The sequence below is a fragment of the Argentina anserina genome, chromosome 2 (genome assembly GCF_933775445.1).
Source record: "Argentina anserina chromosome 2, drPotAnse1.1, whole genome shotgun sequence".
NCBI lineage: Eukaryota > Viridiplantae > Streptophyta > Magnoliopsida > Rosales > Rosaceae > Argentina > Argentina anserina.
This window is the reverse complement of record NC_065873.1, coordinates 14638910-14662174: the sequence shown is the minus strand read 5'-3', so window position 1 is coordinate 14662174 and position 23265 is coordinate 14638910. Positions and strand designations below refer to the sequence as shown.

Below are 23265 nucleotides of genomic sequence, written 5' to 3'. Positions count from 1 at the left end.
TTCATCTCAATATCCGACTTTAAATAAGATACGGTCTCTTCAATCTCATAAAGAGTACCAATTATATTCATGTCATCAACGTAAACCGCAACGATGACGAAACCATAATTTGTCTTTCGTATGAACACGCATGAGCATAGTTCATCATTCTTATATCCCATTCTCACCAAGTATCGATGCAACCAATTATACCACATTCTTTCGAATTGCTTCAACCCATACAACGAACGACGTAATATGACTGCATGAACACTCCATGGTCTGGAGGCACTTGATGGAGGTAAAGGTAGTCCGTCAGGAGCTTTCATGTATATCTTTGCGTCAAGATCCCCATAGAGATAAGCTGTGACCACATTCATAAGCTTCATAGTCAATGTCAGGTCGTTGTGAGAATCCTTGCGCCACGAGTCTTGCTTTTATAACGCACGATCTCGTTCATCTCAAAAAGCATACGAACGAAGACCCATTTATGGCCAACTGGTTTGACATCTCTTGGAGTCAATTCAACCTTTCTGAAGACTTCTCTCTTCGCTAATGAGTCAAGTTCTGCCTGGATAGCTTCCTTCCACTACGGCCAATTTGTTTTGCGTTCACATTCAGCTATAGATCGAGGTTCAACGTCGTCTTCAGATATGATCTCATTTGCGACGGAATAAGTGAAAACGTCATCAATGCATGTAGTGGCTCGGTTCTGACCGATTGCTCACTTGTGTAGTTCACTGAGATTTCGTTGTTCTCTGGCATCAAATAAGGTTCCATAGCGTCCATTGGTAACACTTGAGTTGATTCATGGACATAGCTGTAATCAGAGACAACCTCATACGATGGTGATTCATCGTTGATGACGCGTTGTGCCTTGGTCATTCGCTTCTTTTTGGGTTTGAATCCTTAGAGTTAATCGGTCTCCCCCTTTTCCTTTAAGGAGACGAGGCCGAAGTTGCTTCATGCCGCTCCATCTCGGCATCGTCGCCACAAGGGGTGCCGGCAGCGCCGCCACATACGGCTGCACTACCACCGGCTGTCGTCCCACTGTCAGGGACGGTGCCAACGTTGCTAGGTCCAGAAGCTTGTCTTCCACGCCCGTATTTTGGGACATTCAACCGTGCCGGTATATTTGCAGCGGGTATGTTTGATCTCGTCACTTTAGCAATATCTACAAAGCCGTCGGGCATCGAATCCGCGACTTTCTGGAGGTCGATAATGTGTTGCACTTCTAACTCACTCTGAGCAGTGCGGGTATCATAATGAGACATAGTGGGGACACACCACGTCAATTCCTGACGTTCATTGGAATGATAACATTCCCATCTCCCCCTAATGACGGGAAGCATGTCTCATCAAAGTGACAATCTGCAAATCTTGCAGTAAAGAGATCTCCAGTGGTTGGTTCTAAGTAGCGGACAATCGTTGGGGAATTATAGCCAACATAGATACATAATCGTCTCTGAGGACTCATCTTAGTACGCAGTGAAGGTGTAATAGGCACATAGATGGCGCAACCAAAAATGCGTAGGTGTGAAATATTGGATTTGTAATCAGTTACCATCAGAGCATATTTTGAGATAACCAGGTTGCACTTGGCTTTAAACCGGGTATTTCTCTATGTTTTCATAATAATCTGCAATGAAATCGATGACCATGTGGCCTTGTTTCCTGAATTCTTCAGGGTCTAGGGCTTTCTTAAGGTCAGCAGAGGTGGTTTCATTTGAATCGTGGTGGAATGGGAGGCTACCCATTTGGACTGGGAGTGAATTAGATAACCAGAGCTACGTACAATAGATAACGGATAGAGGATATGTAGAAAGACAGAGATGAATAAAATGGTTGATGGTATGAGTTCCACAAGAGCAACGATTTAACTGTTTATAGAGAGATCGATATGGTAGTTAAATACCCACACAATTGACAAAGACTTTCAGTGACTAGTACTAGATTAAGTTTATATCCCCATCATCTTGTATATGTGATCTAAATTTGGACTCACATGCTATATATGTGGATCGGAAGCTTCTTAGTTTATAACATGGCCAGCTCTAATAACATCAAACTCAATCTTAGAATGGTCATTAGTTGGCAATTAACAAGGAAGAAATAATTAGTATACACATGCACATGTTGGAACTCATACTTCAACTACAGAAATCACATAAAAAACTGGACATAGATTAAAACAGTTGTAAGCTTTATCATCAATATAATTTATAGTCGGGAAAAGAATCTTCCATTATGATATCATGAGATATTTGCCCTATAGGTATAACCAAATAATACATCATTGATCGAAAGCATTTTGTTGGCTTTTAGTGACTAAGGTTATGGTCAATGGAGTATGCTGTAAAGAGGAGCATTCTTATTCCTGAAAATACATTTCATATATATATGGCTATATATGCTATATATGCTGACTGTCACGACCCCGAAATTTTGAGCATAAAAACTCAAATTTTGAAGTCATGAAAACACAAAAACAATCTCAATGAATCGAAATCATTTTAAATGCCACATCGGATCATTACTGAGTTCACAATACAACTCAGACAAATCAATTATTACAAACCAAATTTATAATTCAACATTACATAAAATTGGAAATGTAATAATCCTCACAATCTCTCACAAAACCCACGAATAAATCCTCACAAGTTCTCACACAAATCCACAATAAAATCCTCACCACAAGCAAGATAATGAACGACTTCGAGTCTTCAGAGTTGTCCTTCGATTTCTACTAATCAACACCTGCAGATTTATCCCCTACACCATTAAATTGGTGCACCGGGATTGTAAACACAAACCCGGTAAGCTTTACAGCTCGTATGAGTAAAATGAAAATATAACTCGCATATCAATATATACGAAAATCCACAAATCAACAAATATAAATGCACTCATGAGTCAATGGACGGCCCATCTGTTGTCCCAAAAAAATAAGAAAATGAAAGTGCTCATGAGAAATTGGGCAACCCCTCTGTTTACCCAAATACATTTATAATACGGGTACTAATGAACGTTGGTACACCTCTGTTACCCCTCACGTAGTACACCGCCGATATTGGGTAACCTCCTGCTACCCAACATCCAAAAATATGAGTACTCATGAGCTGATAACCCATCTGTTACCTCCCATGCAGTACTCCGGCAGACAGACTAGAGCTCTAACTGTATCGTAACTTTCGCCCGGCCAAAGGCTAGGTTCCGACATGCCAAACACGTCCGAAGACATAAACACGTCCGAAGACAAAACGTTTTAACAAACTCCATGTTAAAACCACATACAATAATCATCACATCATATTGTACAAATTAACTCAACATGCTCAATATGTAACTCTCGTCATCAAAATGACATATTCACAATGAATTCATAACACTATATAATATAGCAAACTATATATATGTACCTATTTACCATTTATACAATTATATATATAATCCACTATATCATATACATGTCGTATTTCAATCTTTAAAACTCTGCAAAATCTTGAATCTCTGTAAGGGTAGATTCATAAATATGTGAGATTTTACTCACCTTCTCAACTTGAGCGTAATTCCACAATTTCCGAAGGTAATTCATTTCCTTGATTTATCGATCACCTTGAAAAGATAAGAAAAAAATTTAGAATCGTTTCGTAAACCTTTAAATGACAAAACAATAATAATATGTTACTGTTCAGCAATTGCTGGGTTTACGAATTTACTGTTCATGAAGTTACTATTCATGTATTTACTATTCACGTATTTCTGTACAAATACACATCAATTACGTATTCATGTACGTGTAAATATTGTTTACGTATTTCTGTACGTACGAATACTATTCAAATGTAAATACTATCTCAGTAAATATTAATTACTGATTTACCTTTCTGAAATTACTTTTTACATTTACTGAAAGTAATTTATATTTACATTTACCGTATGTAAAATAAATTTATATTTACCGTACGTAAATCACTTTTACATTTATCGCACGTAAAAATAAATTACAATTTTATCCTTCGGAAATACTGTTCACGCGCCACCTCCGGCAGGCCGCGCGTGGCGCTCACGCACCACTCATTGTGGCAGCGCGTGGGGCACACGCGCCGAGCCTAAGGCCGGCGCGTATCACGCCACCGCCGCCCCCAAAACCTTCCTCTCCTCCTCCTCTTCCTCTCCACGGCCTAACGCCGTCTCCTACCTCCTCCACACAACCACACGCGCCGCCTAAGGCGGCGACATCTCTCCCGAATCCCTCCTCCTCCGATCTCCTCCAATTCGACACCAATCAACCACAAATCAACAACCAAGCATCACAACAACATAACTAAGCTAACCCTCACCTCAATCGAGCTTGAAAACCACCGGAGATGGCTTGGGTGCGGCGGAGGGAATTGCAGAAACTTGGCGACGTCTTTGCGACTTCCCGGCGGCGAGGCACAGGGTGGCGAGCTGGAGGGTTGCTGCGGGGGTCCTTGTGGTGCTCTAGGTGCCGACGGTGAGTGACACGGTGGGCTGGAGGCGGAGATCGCAAGTGAGGGTGTGAGATCGGGGAGGGAGAGAGGAAAAGAGAGAGATGGAGGCGCGCGGGGGTGAAGAGAGAGAGAGAGAGTGAGGGGTTTCTAATTTTGGAAACCCTAAACTGATAGAATTCATTTATATACACGTTTCCAAAATCGGAAACTAACTTCCGACATTAATAACTTTCACGTCCGAGTCCGATTTGAACGCGTGTCATGTACACAAACTCGTATCGACGAGTTCTACAACTTTCGTGAAGGAATTTTTTGCAACCGAGGGACGGAATAAAAGTCGATATATACATTGCGGAAATGTAACGTTTTCTAATTAACGATCCGAGAACGTTTCCGTTTTCGTTTCGAAATGTCGCGAACCACCAATTGTCGTTTTGAATTAATTTCACAAGTTTAACAAATTGAAAATACTCGATAAATAGTTCCGAAAATTCGGGTTATTACACTGACCCTGAATATAAGATTCACATAAAACGTGCATATACTAGAAATGTTACCCGCGCATTGCTGCGGATTTGATAATCTTTTTAGGAGGAATGTATTATAATGTGGCCTGAAAATGTGTTAGCCAAACATCAGAAAGAGACTAAAGAGGGTAAAAAGTCCTAAAATAATCAATAATGATTCCACTTCGCGGCATACTTGAAACTGATATAGCCTTTAGTTCCATCACAGTCTAGTTCAATTTTCTAAGTTTCTTAAAAGACAATTTTAATGACATACAATTCAAGAACATGAACTTATCTTTACATCAGAAAAAGAATCCATCTTAAAATTTTGGTAATTGGGTGAACCCAATCACCCATTATCCCTCCAAATTCTTAGAAAAAAAAAATAGAAAAGCAACGCAGCAGCATTCTGACAATTTCTAGGAACAAATAAAATAACCCGGTATGAATCTTTTTCAATAAATTTGAAGTCATAAATCAATAGTCAAATGATACACAAACAGATAAAATCCAGTTAGAGCTACAACTCCACGAATCAATTACTCATTATCCAAAGCCAAAATAGGTATTTAAAGATCAAAAAGTTTAAGTAGAAGGATTCAATTCAAATCAAAGTCATGATTGGTCTTAATTAAGATCATACTTGCAAAAAGGCAGAAGAAAATACTCTAAAATTTTTGTCACAAAAAATCTTAAAATTACAGATATATCGAAATATCTCTAAGAAAGAGTCGAGATGAAGGGGCCATGAAAGCGATCAAACAACTATGAACGAAAGCAGTGATCGAGGGTTCTCCAAACAGAGAGAGAGAGAGACAAAAGAGCTAGAGTGCAAGAAAAAACAGCACAGTGATGTGTACTGAGCAGGTGAGGGTGGATGCGGGATTGCACAACCAAACATTGAAGACAAAATCGTATGTTCACTGTCATTAGTGAATAGTAATGCGCAATTCTCAAAACTCAACAAATATTAGATAGTAAATATCCATTGGTGTGTTTCATTTTTCAGACCCGAATTGCCGCGCCGTCATCTATCAATAACATCCGTTGTAAAAAAAAAACAATCAGAAAACGAAAGAGATGGTGTAAATAAAGCATTACATTTTGAAACTTCCGAAAGATTTATCGTCCAGGTTAAAAAAATTCACATAGATTAGAAGTACGTGGTTAGACTGATGTGAAACCAATTACATCAGATTTACATAGAAATAGGAATACCAACAAATAAACACTGCTTCAAAATCAAACGAAGGGAGAACATTGCCGAGTATTACGCCCAATATTGTATCTTCCTGGTGCTCTTGGAGAACCTTGGTTTAAGACTTGGCATCCAGATATAGTGTATCCACTTCCTCTAAAAGATCCGACTATTTTGTTCTTTATTTTCTTTCGAAAACAAAGAAATTAGTTTGTTACTGAACAATTACATATACGTTTCAATCACTCTTATTATAATAATTATTATTGTCAAAGTCAGTCATAGCTACCTTGCAGATGTTGTCTCAGCTGCCGTTCATTTTCACCACTATTCTTGCGGGTGATAAGAGCTGATCATCATGCCTGAGGAAAAGGAATAATACTGTAATAAGCATCATGAAGCGAAGGAAGTAGAGAGTTGCAGATTAATTTGACAATCATGCAAGACCTAGCTTAAATGAATTTTGGCCCATCACTCCCTGGTAATCCAAACTCTCCTCGATCTATAACTAGTTTCTCCAAATCATGTGTGGGTTTCTTAGATCTGACTCAAACAAGAAGTAACTGAATTATTAGCTAGTAATTTCATAACAACTAAAATGAAGGTCTAAAATCAGGGCAGTAAGATCGTGAGCAACTAAGATCTGGCTCAAAAAAGAGGCAAGCCACCGGACAGGGACGACAACCATAATCTTCCTTTTCTCACAGTGTTTTCTCACAATCTGAGTTCATTATTTGAGAGTTATTGACTTATTGCTTTAAAAAACTTGCCATGTTTAGTTCTTTTCACTTCAATCCCAGATTAAGCCTTAGGCAAGCAACTCTAACAAGATTGTATTTAACGATATATAGATATCAAATAGCGAAGAATCAGACTAAACAATACGGCACTACACCCTGCTATATGCCAAGACTTAATCAGATTCATCAATCCATATGTGCGCTTACGCACAAAGCGATCTCAGTATACCTTCCACGTACTCTTCTAAAAATCAAACAATCCACCTCTTATCAAAATTGTTCTACATAAATTCATAAGGATAAATTTCATACATATACATATATATATATATATATCAAGTATTTTATTTTTTATTACAATGAAAAATGATCAAATGTCAATTAACATTGATGTATCGAAGGATGAGAACATCACTAATAGATCGATCACTTCGGTGACCTTATTCAATTTCACACAATAATATTGTTACTGCACGCGCGTACGTAAGGGCTACTATTCTATTATTTCTATGACTATCACATATGTGATATACTGATATTGATACTGCAGATAACTTGATATTGATACTCGATGGCTTAGACATATTATTTGATCCGAATTTGTTCAAGACTTGATTGAACATCTATCTCGTCGCCGCCGTTAGCCTCCAGAGATTGCTTGTAAGTCATTCCACGATACATAGGGGGGTGAGACTCATCAACGAATTCTGGTGCTGGAGACACAAACGAGTCCAACGAAGGACCATGGAGTGTGGCCACTGAAATTCTCTTCACTTTGTTGTTGTCCACAACAACACGATGTACATGGCTCTTGTACTTCCCATTTGTTAAAATCTATAGCAATGAACAAATAATTAGCTAGTACAAACTAGATCACTCTTTTTTTTTTTAAAAGGCCTCTTGATTTTAAATTACAAAGTACTTTATATATACTAGGATCGATGGTCATTTGAATGGTAGAAAAATAATCTGAAATGAGTTATTACATCAATAATCGCCTGATAATATAGTAGTATCTGATTACTTCAAGAGCAGATTTGGATGAATTTTCCAAAAAATTAATTAGGAGATCTAAGTAGACCTCATGATTTCAAATAGTATTGATCGAATCACATGCACGCATGTTCAAAACCTCACACAGAGTACGTGCATATGTGGCCATATTCATGATCATGCATATATATATATATATATATATATATATATATATATATATATGCAAAATACATAGACATAAGCAAAACATATATAGATGGATTATGTGAATTCATATATTTCTCGTACGTAGCGCAAAATTAATGTACCTCAAGATGGTCTCCAAGATTTATGAAAATAGCATCACTGGGCATGTTAACATTGATCCAGTCTCCCTTATGGGATAGTATTTGCAGGCCACTATTCACATCTTGGATGAGGGAAACAAAAAAGCCAGGATCAGTATGGTTAGGCACACCAATAGAACCTTTTGATTTGAAGTTGGGTGGGTACAAGTTCATTGCAGACATATCGAACCCCGAGTTCAGCTTAAAAGCTTTTTCTAAGTAGCATTCTTCAAATCCCAGGGCTTTTGAAACTGCCTTTCCCAAACGATCTACTATAACTCTCAGTCTTTTAAAATATTCTTCCATAGCATCACTGTATGTAGGAAACAAAAACATGAAAATACCATCCATATTAACTTTGCAGTTAGATTTGTAGGTACTAACGGCCTCCAGCACTATATAAGAAAGAAGATTAGAACATGTATAATTGAGTTATACCTGAAACCAGCTGGTTTAGTAGGGCAGTGGTAATCAGGATATGCAATCACCTTGAGATATTCTCTATTCTCCCCAAGAGAAGATTGGAGACCCCATCGTATTCTATCTGTTGGGTTCTTTTTCTCATACTGCTTTCGGTCATTGATTTCCACTGGATTGAAGAATTCAGATATTCCTGTGAAAACACTCTTTAACACCTCATCTGATACGCCATGATTTACCAGCTGATCGAAAACATTTGAAACCCTATTAATACTAGTGCATATATGTTGATCGACGTGCAAAAAATATATTAATATATCCAAAGAAATGAACTGAAGTTTAAGGAGAAATTTACATATTAAAGAGCATATAGTTAATGTAAACATTTGCAAGCAAGTGAAAACCGTGGAGATTTTCATATTAGGGATTTAGGGATTCGGTACTAATTAAAAGTTCCAAAATTTGTTTAGCATGTTTAACGCATCCTCTCAAACTATCAAGTAAAAGATGATGATACTTGGGTCGCCTACGTTACGTTACTGGGATGTATCACGTATCTTCACTTTTTATTATTTTTTATTTTAATAAATTAATAAAGTGAAAACTTGTTGATTTGGTTAATAAGTTACCCAATTAAAAGTTGCATGTGTAAATAAAATTTATCATATTAACAATAACGAAATATGAAAAATTGTTCAAAACCATATAACTTGTATTGTCAAATAATAAGTTACACTAACTAGAACTTAAATTACAGCTTAGGATCACACTTACTGTGATTATTGTAATTGAGTAGTAAAAATGTAAATATCATAATTAGAAATTTTTTATTAGATGGAGAACTTGTTTATCAAATTGAAAACATACTTACAATATTAAGTACTTGTATATATATTTTAGTCTAATATTAGTTTTATCATCTTCGTAACACAAACATCTTTAAATTGTTAAATAGTTGATAATCTTATAAATCATGTAGTTAAAAACGTAATTACTACAACTAGAACAAATGTTACTATCTTGATATCAATAATTATGCATTGTGGTAAATTGGACAGTCATTTTAGTAATCTAACATTAATAATATGAAATAAAACAATTTACCATATTGAAAATGAAATTGTTGTAACTGTTGTAATATTGTCCACAAACTAGTACCTCAGTTCAATTTTAGTAATAATAAAATCATAACCTGATTACCGTTTTAACATCACCTATTGACCTATTGTGTTTGTTGTAAGATGCTTAGTTATTAAAGTAATCATTTCATTAATAATAAAAAATATATAAAATTTCCGTTGTCACAACAACTTGGTCGCCGCACTTGTAAAACTCTCCTAAGAGTAGTAAAATTTTTATAGGAGGAGTATATACCACAATTTGAACAATATTTACCACTTTAAAATTCATAGTTGTGATTTTGATAAACACTAAAGTAATCTTTTCATTAATAACAAAAACATATAAATTTATAACTCTGACAACAAAATTGTTCTCGCACTTGAAAAACTGTTCTTGAACTAGTAAATTGGTTATACTTTGAGTACTTACAATATTTTCAACAAAAATTTCAGCTTTAACATCAATTGTTATGGTTGTGGTAAAGTATATAGTCACTAAAGTAATCATTTTTTTATCATTTATACACAAATATCTAAGAAAATCTAACGATGTGGTAAATTGTTTTATTTTGAACCGAAAATAGTAATTGATGATCGGATCTGCACTAGTTTCCGCGTCATTGGTTATTCTTTCTTACAATAAAGTGACAAACTTGAGGCTAATCGGTTATTGTGGCCTTTAGTAGTTTCTTATGCTTAATTCTTTAGTAATGCTATTGCTTACAAATCTCTTTCTTTCTAAAGTCTCCCTATTCAAAGTCCCTTTTTTATAATCTATGTGCAAATCTTATATAGAGAACAACTACAAATTTACATCATGTAAACATATACACAGTAACTAGATGAGAGGATTGAGTGCACAATATGTATATTAGTATACAGTGATATTAATGTGCACTATATATATATAGCATATAGACATATCATACGTGCATAAGAGAACAATTACAAATGTACACCATGTAAACATATATACAGACGATCGTGAGACGATTGAATGCACCATATCAACATTAGTATACAATGATATTAATGTACCCGATAATCTTTGGCCGATGTTAATATAAGTTAGAAGAATTTTGATTTCCTAAATCGACGTGATTAATCGGGATATTATTTAAGAAAAAGTCTAAGAAAATTAATAGGTTATTAAAATGAAAGCAATTAGTTGATCATTAAAAGGAAAAATAAATTAATAACCAAAATATGAAAAGAAAAAGTTAGAAGAAAATAAAAAACTAATTTAAATTTCGTAAAATGATGTGGTTAATTAGGAAGAAAATTAATGGGTTATTAAAATGGAAGCAATGAATTGATTGTTAAAAATAAAATATTCGTAAGTCACTGGATCATTAGGTCACCTCTCTTCTAATATTTATGACCGTTAGATATATTAGCAATCAAATGCCCAAAATATTGAAAAAGCCACAGTACCATATACCTACCAATACGATAGAAAATTCCTGCTACTTGGTAGCGCTAAAGTATTAATATAAAAATCGCAATAAAGTATATGCAAAATTGTCAAAATACACCCTAAATTTGGCTGAAATTGTCAATTTGCACCCTGAACTTCCATATGAGTCAATTTATCTACTAAACATGATAAAAATTGCCGATTTCTACCTCATCCGTTAAATTTAACTGTTTTCTATCTAATTTTGTGTCACATGTCATGTACTAGAGGGGTAATGTTATCATTTTCTATTTATATTTTTCTTAAAAACAAATAAAAATATTCTTTAAAATGAGGATTATTTTTTTAATCAAATTATTTATTTACATCTTTTTCTACATACATAACCCTACTTCGAATTATATATTGAACATACCCACCCATTCAAATATAGTGTTTTGTGTATATATATATTTATATGTACACATTTATTTTTAATTTTCTCTTAAGAAATTATATTAATTTATTTAATTATTAAATATGAATAAATATATAATGACAATATTGTCCCTCAAATGCATGACATGTGACTTAAAATTGGATGGAAAACATTAAATTTAATGAATGAGGTGCAAATCGACAATTGTTACCAAATTTAAGAGGCAAATTGACTCAAACGCAAGTTCGGAGTGCAAACTGACAATTATGTCCAAGTTTGAGGTGCAAATTGATATTTTTGCCTAAAGTATATCATTTGCAAAATGAGAACCGAACGAAGTAACATACATAGAAGAAGCCAAACTCCTCGCAGACATTGCCGATGTTTTCAATTGCCTTAGATCTCTTTTTCAGATCATCAGAGAGTAGCACAGAAAAATCAACTGTAGGGATTTCAATATCATCAACAGCCAAAATGGTGTCGACATGAAGGTTCTGGACTCTGGGGAATGAGTGTTGGGTGCTGATGACGGTACTAATACTGGATGCAAAAGGTCTAGGGTTGATAAGCACCGGACTCATCGTCTCAGCCATTTCTGTACGTACTTTTAGCTAAAGAGAGCAGAGAGAATGAAAACCTAAGGGAGATGGAAAAATATCGAGTGGATGAGTTCTGCATGCTTTGGTATACGTTGCCCCAATTTATAAGCGTAATGTGGGGTAATAGCTGGCTAGAAAAATATTTTCGGTATGTTTAAATTATTGATAATGGTAGACTAAATGAACCTTCATAATCTATTTCGTATTCGGTTAGCCATTTTAAACTGTTTTCAACTGTATCTTGTAGCTAGTTTCTTCTGTCACGACAAACAAGAAGTTGGTGCCCTTGTTGTGTACTCATACAGTCATACATATGGGTATGTTTGTGGTAATTTGACTACAAGGTTCATTATCGTAATTTGATTAAATTGTTTAGTAGAACATAACTTTATAGTTTATACATCGACATGCATCAAGTAGCAGTAGTGCTTAAATTTGTATTCTGTTTTCTTACTGCCCGACTAGAAATTAGTCGATTAATTAGTTGTTGTGAGGAATCTAATTTGCATTATGTCTGAGTCACGTTGATGAATGGTGAGATTAGCACTGTATGGTAAGCAAAATTGTTGGTTTGTGCGTAGAAAGTTTGTTGCCAAAATGTAGTTTTTAATGAACAATTGACCGATATAGGAGCTAGGATTTGCTGATTTGGGTAAGGGATTGTATATTTTTGTTCACATCTGGGACTCAATTAGCTTTGGTTCCTCAAAACTCAAGTTGAGCTCGGTTTACGGTTTTAAATAATTGGGATCGGAGTTTTATCTTCAAACCAGTGGATGTTTCGCCTCATATATATATATATATATATATATATATATATATATATATATATATATATCCACACACTAGCTAGTATTAGAATCAACTAATCACCATTATATAGCATGTCTCCCTCTTTCCTTCTTTCTTTTTTGTTCTTTCATCACTTGTAAATGGATTGTCGCATTGTCATTGTCTCTTTGCATGCATGAAAAGTTGAAAACCACTTACATACGTATAATATTATACATGGATTACATAAGCTAGGAAATCGAACTAGTTGATTTCTCTACTTGGCAAATTGAAAATCTTGATTAACTTGTGTGGCCATGAAATACAAAACATCAACCTGCATGGGAATCAGACTTTTGTTTTCTAATTTTTTTTTTTACAATTTGTATGAGCGTATATTATTGGCATATCAAATTATGTATGCAGGCCATGCATGATTGATCTCAACTTGCCTTATTAATCTAACCAGATCTTTCTGGACAAACTTATGGTAGGTGTGTGTATTAATACTGACATAATATGTAATTATGTATATAATATATATATATATATACTGACATAATATATATATATAGGGCCTTTTAGTAATGGATCCTTGTTTTTGTTTAAAAAAGGATAGCTCTTTCACACATTTTTCTATTACATTTTCACATCTTCACTGTTCAACGTTTAGAGGCTAATGTGTAGATTACCTCTGTAATATTTCAGCAAATATATATATATAGTCTCTATCCAGAGTGAACATTTTCACTCTGAAATTACAGAGTGAAGTTCCAATTTTGACACATTTTTCGGTCAAATTTAATCTACAAGGGTATTCCGCGAAGAGAAGATAAATGTTGATCATGCATCTTGGATCTATTATTATCAGTTATTTTTGCAGATTAATCTGATGACTTTCGTTTTTATATAAAAGTTGTAATTAGCTAGGGTCTTTATTTATGATTAGATTTTCAGCTCAATAGAAAATAGTCCACACTGTCTGCCATGAATGAATGAAACAAAGAAGAAATAATTATTCAGATCCAATAATCCGGTCCACACCTCACTGCCTGAACTAGTTTGTGGATTGTGGTCCGGTGCGCCATTGCTGGTCGTCGATAAGAAGCCTGTTTTTGTGGTTACTGAGGAAGAGATCGAGAACTAATCGAGGTGGCGAGACTCGTATCTCTCTCTCAGCAGTATGAGTTGGCGAGAAATAGGAGACAGTTAAAAATAATCTACAAAAGATTATCGACGAAATTCAGCCGGCCATGTTCGTCGCTATAACGATCGCAGTCCTATATGTTAAGTTCGGCATACGAAGATCTCAGATATCCCTTTGAAAACAGTCAAAACACTGTTAAACAGATCATCGGACATCCCATGATTTACCAGCTGATCGAAAACAATATTGAAATCGTATTAATTCTAGAGAATATTCAAAAAGAACATGCAGCATATTGAAGGACATCCAAAAAGAAGAGAAAAGTACTGGAGTTCAAGGAGAAATAAAGTAGAAGAAATTATTGAAAATAAAAGTTGTTAAAAAGGACCCTAATTAAAGAGTATAAGGTTTTTTTTCTTTTACAAAATGATAAAAGGGTGATGTTTTCTTTTTTTCTTATGACCTTTATACTCTATTCTTTTTACCTGATATTACTTGTAACCAATCTAAATTTCTCCTTCTCTCTCTCTTGATCGTAGCTCTTTCTCATCGAAACTCTCTCTCTCTCTCTCTCTCTCTCTCTCTCTCTCTCTCTCTCTCTCTCTCTCTCTCTCTCTCTCTCTCTCTCTCTCTCTCTCTGTGTTTCTATTGAAGACGAAGACGAAGACGACCTGGTCAGTTCTTCTTTTCCATCTGCCATTCCGCTATTGAAGCTCCTCTTCTGAACTCAAGTAATCACTGCGCGCCTCACATCAATTTCGTCTCAATGGTCATCGTTTTCTTGTGTGATCATTCAAATCATCATAGTTTATTTTGGTTTGGGTAAATTATGTTGTATGATTTTCAGTTACAATGTTGTATTTTCTGTTTAGATAGGTTTCTAGCGTTGTTAGATTACATTTTGCTATCTGATTTCGTACATTGCTTGAAATCCTACAGTTTTTTTTAAGTTTCTTTCGTTTTGTCTCACAGTTATGTTGGTAGTTACTTGAGCTATTTAATTAATTTTAGCTTGTTGGTCAACTCTGATAGCTTCATATGTCGTTTTGATTTTGTTTCATTGTATTTTGAGTAGTCAGTAGTTTTGTTTTGATTTCTTTCGGTCTTCACATGTTGTTTTCCCTTTTGTTATTGTCTTGTCCAAATGAAAAATTAGATTTGTTGATTGCTTCACATTGTTTTGAGTCTATAGTTTTGAATTTGCTTTTGTGTGTTACTTTCATGTTCATAGTTTCATTATTTGGTATGTTGCTTCGTAGTTACCTTGCTGGTAATTTGCAGCTCGGACAGTTACACGTATGGTTACTTACGTTGTTACAGTTCCAACACTAGTTACACTGATTGTATAGTTACCGGGTGTTTATAGGTATTATCCATCTGATTATGATTCATAATCTCTTTGTAGGTGTAATGGAGGGTTGTATAGCAAAGCTTGTATATTCTGGTAAAGGAGCAACTGTTTCATTTTCATATAATTGTTCTTTCCCTGATTTTTGTCATCACGTACGAGATCGTTTTCCAGATTTGTGTAAAGATGCTTTGAAGCTCAAGTATATTGTTCCTCCAGATACTACTGTTTACCAATTGAGAAATGAAGTTGACATGAAGTTGATGTTTAGAGTGGTATAATTCTGATTTTGTTGATGTAGATGTATGCTTGATAGATGCTAGTTGTTCTTCTTCCAGTGTAGTGAGCAATGATGTTAGTGACAAGTCTAGTGTGATGCTTGATGAAAATGAGTACTTGGGTTGTTATAGGAGGTAGCAACCAAAGATGTATTTAACGAAATGGTGGGAATCTCTGATTCACTCCAAATGTCAGATTTTTGAGGATGGTGTGAAAGAGTTTAGGATGAAGTTAACAATGTATGCAATTGAAGTTGGATTTGAATTTGATTTTGTTGCAAATAAGAAGCATCGTGTTGTTGCTTGCTGTAAGAAGAAAGTTTCTAAAGGTTATGAGTGGTCTGTGAAGACATCTTTAAGTAGGTATAATGTATATGTTTTTTCATTCCAGTTTAATTACATTGATAGTTACTAGAGTTTTATCTCAATTACTTTAGCAGTTCTCCTTGTTGTTACTCTTATTATTTTTATTATTTTATTGTAGTTAGTTTCATTGATGATACTTATACGCATGTATAATGGTTTCTTTGAGATTAAGGAATTGGTGAATGAACATAAATGTCGTGGTGTTATCCGACTTCAAAAGATTAAGATGATGGGAAGCAAGATTATAAAGGAGATGATTCTTGATAAGTTGCGGGAGAATCCTAACAAGAAGGCTATTGATATATGTCAAAATATAAAATAGAATTATGGCTTGGATGTTCCTTATCATACTGCCTGGTACGGTAGGGAACACGCTAGAGAAGAAATTCTTGGTCATGAAGCTGAGTCGTACAATCATTTGTCTTGGTTCTGCAACTGCACCGTTGAATGCAACCCTGGTTCAAGGGTGACAGTGCAATGGGATATAGAAACAAAAAGATTTCTTCGTTTGTTTGTGAGTTATGATGCTTGGATGAAAGGTTTCCAGAGTTTCAGACCAATTCTTTTTACTGATACTACATTTATCACCAATAAGTACAAAGGATGCAAATCAAGGTGCCTGTCCCTTAATTTCTTCTTATTTTCTGATTTCCTTCATGTGGACTCTGTGTATGTAACTAGTCAAGTAACTTCGAATATATGACTTACTTGATCAAAATTACAAATAGTTACATAAATGCCTCTTAATTTTTTTATTCTTTTGTTTCTCACTTCCAAATGTTTATGTGAATGTAACTATTCATGTAACTACGAATCTAACATAGTAACTATTCATGTAACTAAGAATCTGACATGGTTACTTACATAGTTACGTATATAGTTACTTATATTATTTTTTGATTGTGTTTACAGGTTTGTATCCGGTAGCTTATGCTATTGTGGTTTCTAAAACAGAGAATAATTGGAGCTTCTTTCTGGTGATTTTAGCTGAATATATGTCTACATACTCTACAAGGTAGATCACATTCATTTATGATTGCAATCATGGGCTTCGTAAATCAGTCCAATCAGTGTTTCCTAATGCTCAAGTGGGATATTGTTACAGGCATCTCCGTGATAATCTTGAAGGAAAGTTTGCTGCTGGTTCCTATCTTAGAGGCATGATTTCAAAATTATTCATGCGCTATGCTTATTCCCGTACCACGGATCAGTTTCAGATCAACTTTGAGAAATTTAAGCGTGAAGGTGGTGAAGTTGTAGAAAACGTTTTAGTAGATCTCCCTTTGGACACATGGGCTTCATCTTACTTTAATGGTGAAAAGTTTGGAGAAATGACAAACAAATCTCGTTGAGTGCTTCAATAATTGGGTGAAGGATTTGAAAAGTCTTCTTATTATTGAGCTTAATGAAGATATTAGAATTAAGTTTATGGTGCTAATTGCAACTCGTAAAGAAGACTAAAAAAATTTGGTCACTGAGTTGTGCCCGAGGGTAGAAAAGAAGTTAATTGATAACTTGGAGTTGGGAAGACACTAGAAAATTAGCAGATCTAATACCCATGTGTATGAAGTTCAAACACAGAAGTATTCAATTATGGTGAATTTGGCAGATTCTTATTGTTCGTGTGGAGAATGGCAAGTTCATGGATTTCCTTGCTCACATGCTCTCGTTGTCATTCAGCAACATGGTGTCTCCCCTTACTCATACATCAACCATATTTTCAAGGTGTGCTACTGTTCTTTAATCTCGACTCTATTTCTTTTGTTGTTGTGCGGGTATTTCTTAGCTAGTTACACATCATGTTACATGTGGTCTCTGCCTGTGTAACTGTCTAACTAATTGTTTTGGTAACTATTGTTTTTTGTTGTGTGTTTGTAAAGGTGGAAAAGTACGTTGAGACATATTCTTTTTTAATCAATCATGTTCCTACAATTTCAAAGCCGGTCGATGTAGCTCTATCTTCATTATTTATGTTGGAGCCGCCTTTGACAAAAAGGCCGGCTGGAAGGCCAAAGACACAGAGGTTTACAGGTAAGAATGAAGTTCTAAGGACAATCAAATGTAGCAGGTGCAAGAAGTTTGCAAATCACAACAGATTGACTTGTAAAAGCCCAATATAGTTACTCTCCTAGTTACTTTAATATAAATCTTGAATTATATTAGCAGATATTTTGTTTGTGTATATAGAATTCTATACATTGCTATAGCAGATATACTGAGTATTAAGCAATAGCAGATACGTTGGTAGTTATTAGATATTATATGGTTACATTGGTAGTTATTTGGTTAGTTACCGGCTTCAATACGTCAGTTCTTCATATCAGTTCGTCCAGCGGAACGCTGCCGAGGTGCGGTGCAGCAGCACACTGCCTTTCATGAAAGAAAAAATATTTATCAAATGGTAGGACCCTAACATTCTAATATGCAGCCACATGGTGCAGTTTTTGATAGCTCAACAAACTTAAACGTTCAATATATAGTTACTTGGATGGTGACGATGATTCTTTTATGGTAAATATGGTCATCATACTCATGAGTGTGAAAAATAAGTGGCGCAAAACAATGTTTGGCGTTTAGGGTGTATGATTTATTAACCCTAAAACTATTTGATAATATTCAGAAACATAGTTACTAAGAAAGTTACCAAATGATTATACGGTTACCAAGCAAGTTAGTCAACATAATGTGAATTTCTATAAATTAAACAATTTTCTAATCACTTTCCACCTACATATCTGAATCATACTGCATTTGAATCCTATTGTTTATGCTTTTCTCCAACTGTGTCGATTGTCCACAAATCTCTTCAAAACTTTCGCCATATACCTTGTAGGATTGATGTCGTCTTTCTTTGTGAACTTTGTCGATAATTCCCCCAGAAATATAATTCTGCTCATGACAGGACAAAAATTCCACAGTTTATCCTGTTATAAAAAGTTACAAAGATAGTTACTAATCAAGTTACCAAGATACAAATTCGGTTACTTAGACAGTTACTAAGAAAATTATTAATAGTTACTATGACAGTTACCAGTACTTACGTTCTAGAATTTTGTTGAGGCAAGTATCATTTGAAAGAAGCCACGGGTAAATTCATCCTATAGTTGTCTTTAATCAAGATGATTGTCTACCTTTCAATATCAGAGAGAGGGTGCTGCACCATATTCAATATTTTATTAGTGCTCCCGTTCTCGTCTGGTCTAAACCGGCATCCTTGCTGCAGCATTTCATCCGCTTGGTCCTGGACAGCTCTCATCCATATATTGATCATACAAGCCTGTTTTTAACATTAAAAAACATTAAACTTTAGTTGCAGTATTTTCACAATGTAACTAGAGATGTAACTGTCTCCATAACTAGCTAAATGACATTAAGGAAAGGTAACTAGATATATAACTGTCTCCATAACTATTTGCCGTCTTTGACTTCTCCGCATCATCATCCTCATCCAAGCGATCTTCCACCACATCGAGAAACATTTTCTGAAAAGATTAAATCACATAGTTACTAAATAAGTTACAGAATATCAATACAGTTACTTTCACAGTTACATACATAGTTACTTTACACTCATATAGTTACCTATCTAGTTACACACACAGTTACCTATCCAATCGCGCACACATATACCTATCCACTTGCTCACACAGTTACCTAACTAATTATTCACCCAGTTAACCAAATATATCCTTTGAAATGACTATTTTCAAAGTCAATCACAGTTATTGAACTAGCTACATGCTATCAACACAGTTAACCATGAAGCTACATGCATAGTTACATTACATACAGACAGTTACACAACCAGTTACTTATGCAGTTACCAAATGTGAAGTATATGAGAGCACACTTACCGCCACATCTTTCAAGTTGAAATTTTTCAGCTTTTTCTAGATCTCTTCAAGATCCCATCTCTTGATCAGTAGCTTCTCAACATCCATACCATGCATTGTAGGCACCTTACCGCTCTTCATGCAAAACCAGTACTGGTATGGAAAATCAAGTACACTCAAATAGTTACGGAACAAGTTACATGATACACTGACACAGTTACCCATCAAGTTACTTAAAGAGATTGCTCGTAATTCTTAAAATCAGTATTGGTACTTGAGATAAAGAGAGCTTACCAATAATAGTTGAATACAACCACCAATGTTTTTAATTTCAGCTGTGGATCACTTGAGTTGTGTCATATGTCCTTTCAAATAATGAGTAACTTCCCTCGCCCAACATATGTTCTTCAATTCATCCAAGTTCTCCACAACCTTTACATAGTCTCATGGAATGTCTCCTTTGACATTGGGCCTTAGAACTTAATTAGCATCTCTAGGATCATGAGGCGTGCTACGTTTTCGTCCCTTCTCTCAACCTCTTCTTCATTTTTCAGATTTTTTTTTACACTCCTCCTGTATCTTTTTAAGCACCAGGCCCTTGCCCACATCCTTTTTTTCACCAAAGAAAGTCTTTGTAAAGTCAGATTCTTCACTCACCTTTGCGACAACATAGAACCCATCTAGGTTGAGTCCTAATATATTTGATGTGTCTGCATCAGTAAGACGGTATGTCTTTCCTCCAAATAAAAACCTTCCTTCTTTTCATCATAGCATTCTGCCAGCATTCTGACTTGCAGATTTAATTTGCTGCTCTCCTTCACAATCCCTTGCTCTATCGCTCGAAAAAGCCTCCCAAATGGAGTACCATCTAGCAGCTTCATTGCGCCTTCGGGGTACAGAGCCGTATTCATTTAAGGAAGGGAGAGAGCTTCTGAGTTGGTAAGTTGGTTCCTGTAAATGACAAAAACAAATCATACTCAAATAGTTACTCAATCAGTTACATGATACGCAGACACAATTATTGACACAGTTACTAATCTAGTTACTTTATAGTCACATAGTTACTTAATAAGTTACATGATATGCAGACACAGTTACTCACACAGTTACTAATCTAGTTACTTTACACTCATACAATTACTCAAACAGTTACATGATACGCAGACACAGTTACTCACACAATTACTTATCTAGTTACTTTACACTCACACAGTTACATATCCAGTTACTTACATAGTTACTTTACATATTTTCTGAAATGAACTATTTAGGGTCAATCACATAGTTTCTTAACAAGTTACATGATACACTGACACAGTTACACATCAAGTTACATGCACAGTTACTTTGCATTCATACAGTTACCCATTAAGTTATTACAAGCAGTTACAAGGTTGAGCACTAACTTTTTTGTCTTTTCCTTTTTGTGCTCTACTGCTACTAGGCTTCCTTGCTTTCTTTGTTTCCTAGAAAACTCAAAACCAGATTATAGTTAGATGCTAAATATACTAACACAATTATTTTATACTCACAATTACCTATCAAGTTACTCCATCAGTTACAATGATAGTTACCTCTCTGTCTCTTCCTTTCCTCATCTCTTTTCTCTGCATCTTGGTTGGCTTTGAATGAGCAATAGTCTTCTTTGTTGTTTCCCTTGCTTTCTTTGTTGCCTGTAAATGTTTAAAGTGAATCATAGTTGGATGATAAATACACTAACAATTACATTACCCAAGCATAATACTTATTCTAACGGTTTAACAAGTGTAAAATGAATGTACAATGACTGTTACTTGATTGACTCCCTTTTGTTTTTCTTTTCTTGTGTCTTTTTTTTTTGCCTCTTCACTACTGCATTGTGATCTCTATCATCATTGTTATCGTCATTGCTACTAACTTCTTTTCTTTTTCTATTGCGTACTTTTGGGGCCATGTTTGTCTGCATATATGAGAAAAAAATACTAAGATATGTACGTAGACATAGACAAGGCCAAGTGAACAGTTACGAAATAGTAATCACACAGTCACTTAGAGAGTTACCCAACACCAAATAGTTAGCTCCAAGATACAAGAACAAATACTAATATAGTTACCTAATGATGGTTCCATCCATATGTACACACAGATTAATCAAACTAAAAACTACAACTTGTAACATTCTCACCTTTGTCTTCTTTGAACCAAAATCCTCAGAATCGTCGTTTGCCTCTTCTGAAGGATTATACTCTGAATCAACTTCATTAGTCACAAGATTACAATCATTCCTCGCCTTTGTGCGTAGCTCGTAATTTATATCTGATTCTGACCTCGAGGCATCTGATCTTGAGCTCGAGGCGTCTGATTTTGATCATTCGGATATTGTTTCTTGGCGTGAGCTATCGGAGCTTTTCGTCATTCTTAGATTCCTACTACACAAAGCAAGGCCATAAATATACTTCCACAATTACTTACATAGTTATGTGCATGAACAATCATGAAATTAAATCGATACTGTATAACTGTAAATTCAGTTACTTGCATAGTTACTTACACAGTTACGTATATGAAAAATTCGTTACCTAAAAATAAATTGAAATGTTCAAAACACACCAAAAGGAGACTATAGCATTATAGCATGGCCCATTCATCATACTCATAGAAAAATCGAATTTAACACAAGCATAGAGTATTCAAGTGAGTATAATCACGATTGCATGTAACAACAGCTTTCACAAGCCTAACTAATTGATATCAAACATAGAGATTCAAATCCATGGGAGGAAGATAAGTTCATATTCAAATGTAGAAGAAAAATTCGTCTGGAATAGAGATTCAATGTTATGTTACCTAGATAAATAGTTACCCAAATAGAGATTGTAGTGTGTTTAAGCATTACGATTCAAGTTTATCTCACCTTTGAGAGCGGAGGATAGGCGCGGTAGCGGGCGAGGGGAGAGAGAGATGAACTTCATCGGCAAATCTGATCCGGGCGCCGGATGTTTACCTTGGTTTGGGGGGGGAGAGAGAGAGAGAAAGAGAGAGAGAGAGAGAGAGAGAGAGAGAGAGAGGGTTGAGCGATTTCAACCAAAAGTTTTTGTGTTGTTGGTGCAGTTGCAGAGAGAGAGAGGGAAAGTGTAAAAAAAATGTGCGGTTGGTGCAGTTGCAGAAAGAAAGAGAGAGGGAAAGTGTGAAAAAGAAAGAGGGAAAAGAGAAATGGAGTCTGAGAGAGAGAGACGGTTTAGCCGGTTAGGTTTAGGGTGACATGTTTGTAATAATTTAAACTTTAAAGAGTAGAGATTTTGCACATACCCTTATTTATCAGAAGCCCAAATTAGGGGCCCA

The 23265-nt window shown here is 35.2% G+C and overlaps 1 protein-coding gene across 1 annotated transcript; it reads right to left on the bottom strand.

Annotated features, from left to right (window-relative positions):
- Positions 1–7453: 7453 nt before the first annotated feature.
- On the bottom strand, positions 7454–12195 carry LOC126784856 (2-oxoglutarate-dependent dioxygenase 19-like). Its single transcript, XM_050510376.1, has 4 exons — positions 11950–12195; positions 8665–8888; positions 8209–8539; positions 7454–7738 (listed from the first exon to the last, which is right to left on the bottom strand). The coding sequence occupies exons 1-4, from the start codon at positions 12193–12195 to the stop codon at positions 7490–7492; spliced, it is 1050 nt and encodes a 349-aa protein (XP_050366333.1). The 3' UTR covers positions 7454–7489.
- Between the last annotated feature and the right edge of the window lie 11070 nt (positions 12196–23265).

What these genes read in the sequence shown, in the direction of transcription:
- LOC126784856 (XM_050510376.1), bottom strand. Translation starts at nt 12,195, where the DNA reads ATGGCTGAGACGATGAGTCCGGTGCTTATCAACCCTAGACCTTTTGCA. An exon ending in AGGAGTTTGGCTTCTTCTAT is followed by an intron (nt 8,889 to 11,949) that starts GTATGTTACTTC and finishes GTTTTCGATCAG; the next exon opens with CTGGTAAATCATGGCGTATC. An exon ending in ATCTTGGAGACCATCTTGAG is followed by an intron (nt 7,739 to 8,208) that starts GTACATTAATTT and finishes TCATTGCTATAG; the next exon opens with ATTTTAACAAATGGGAAGTA.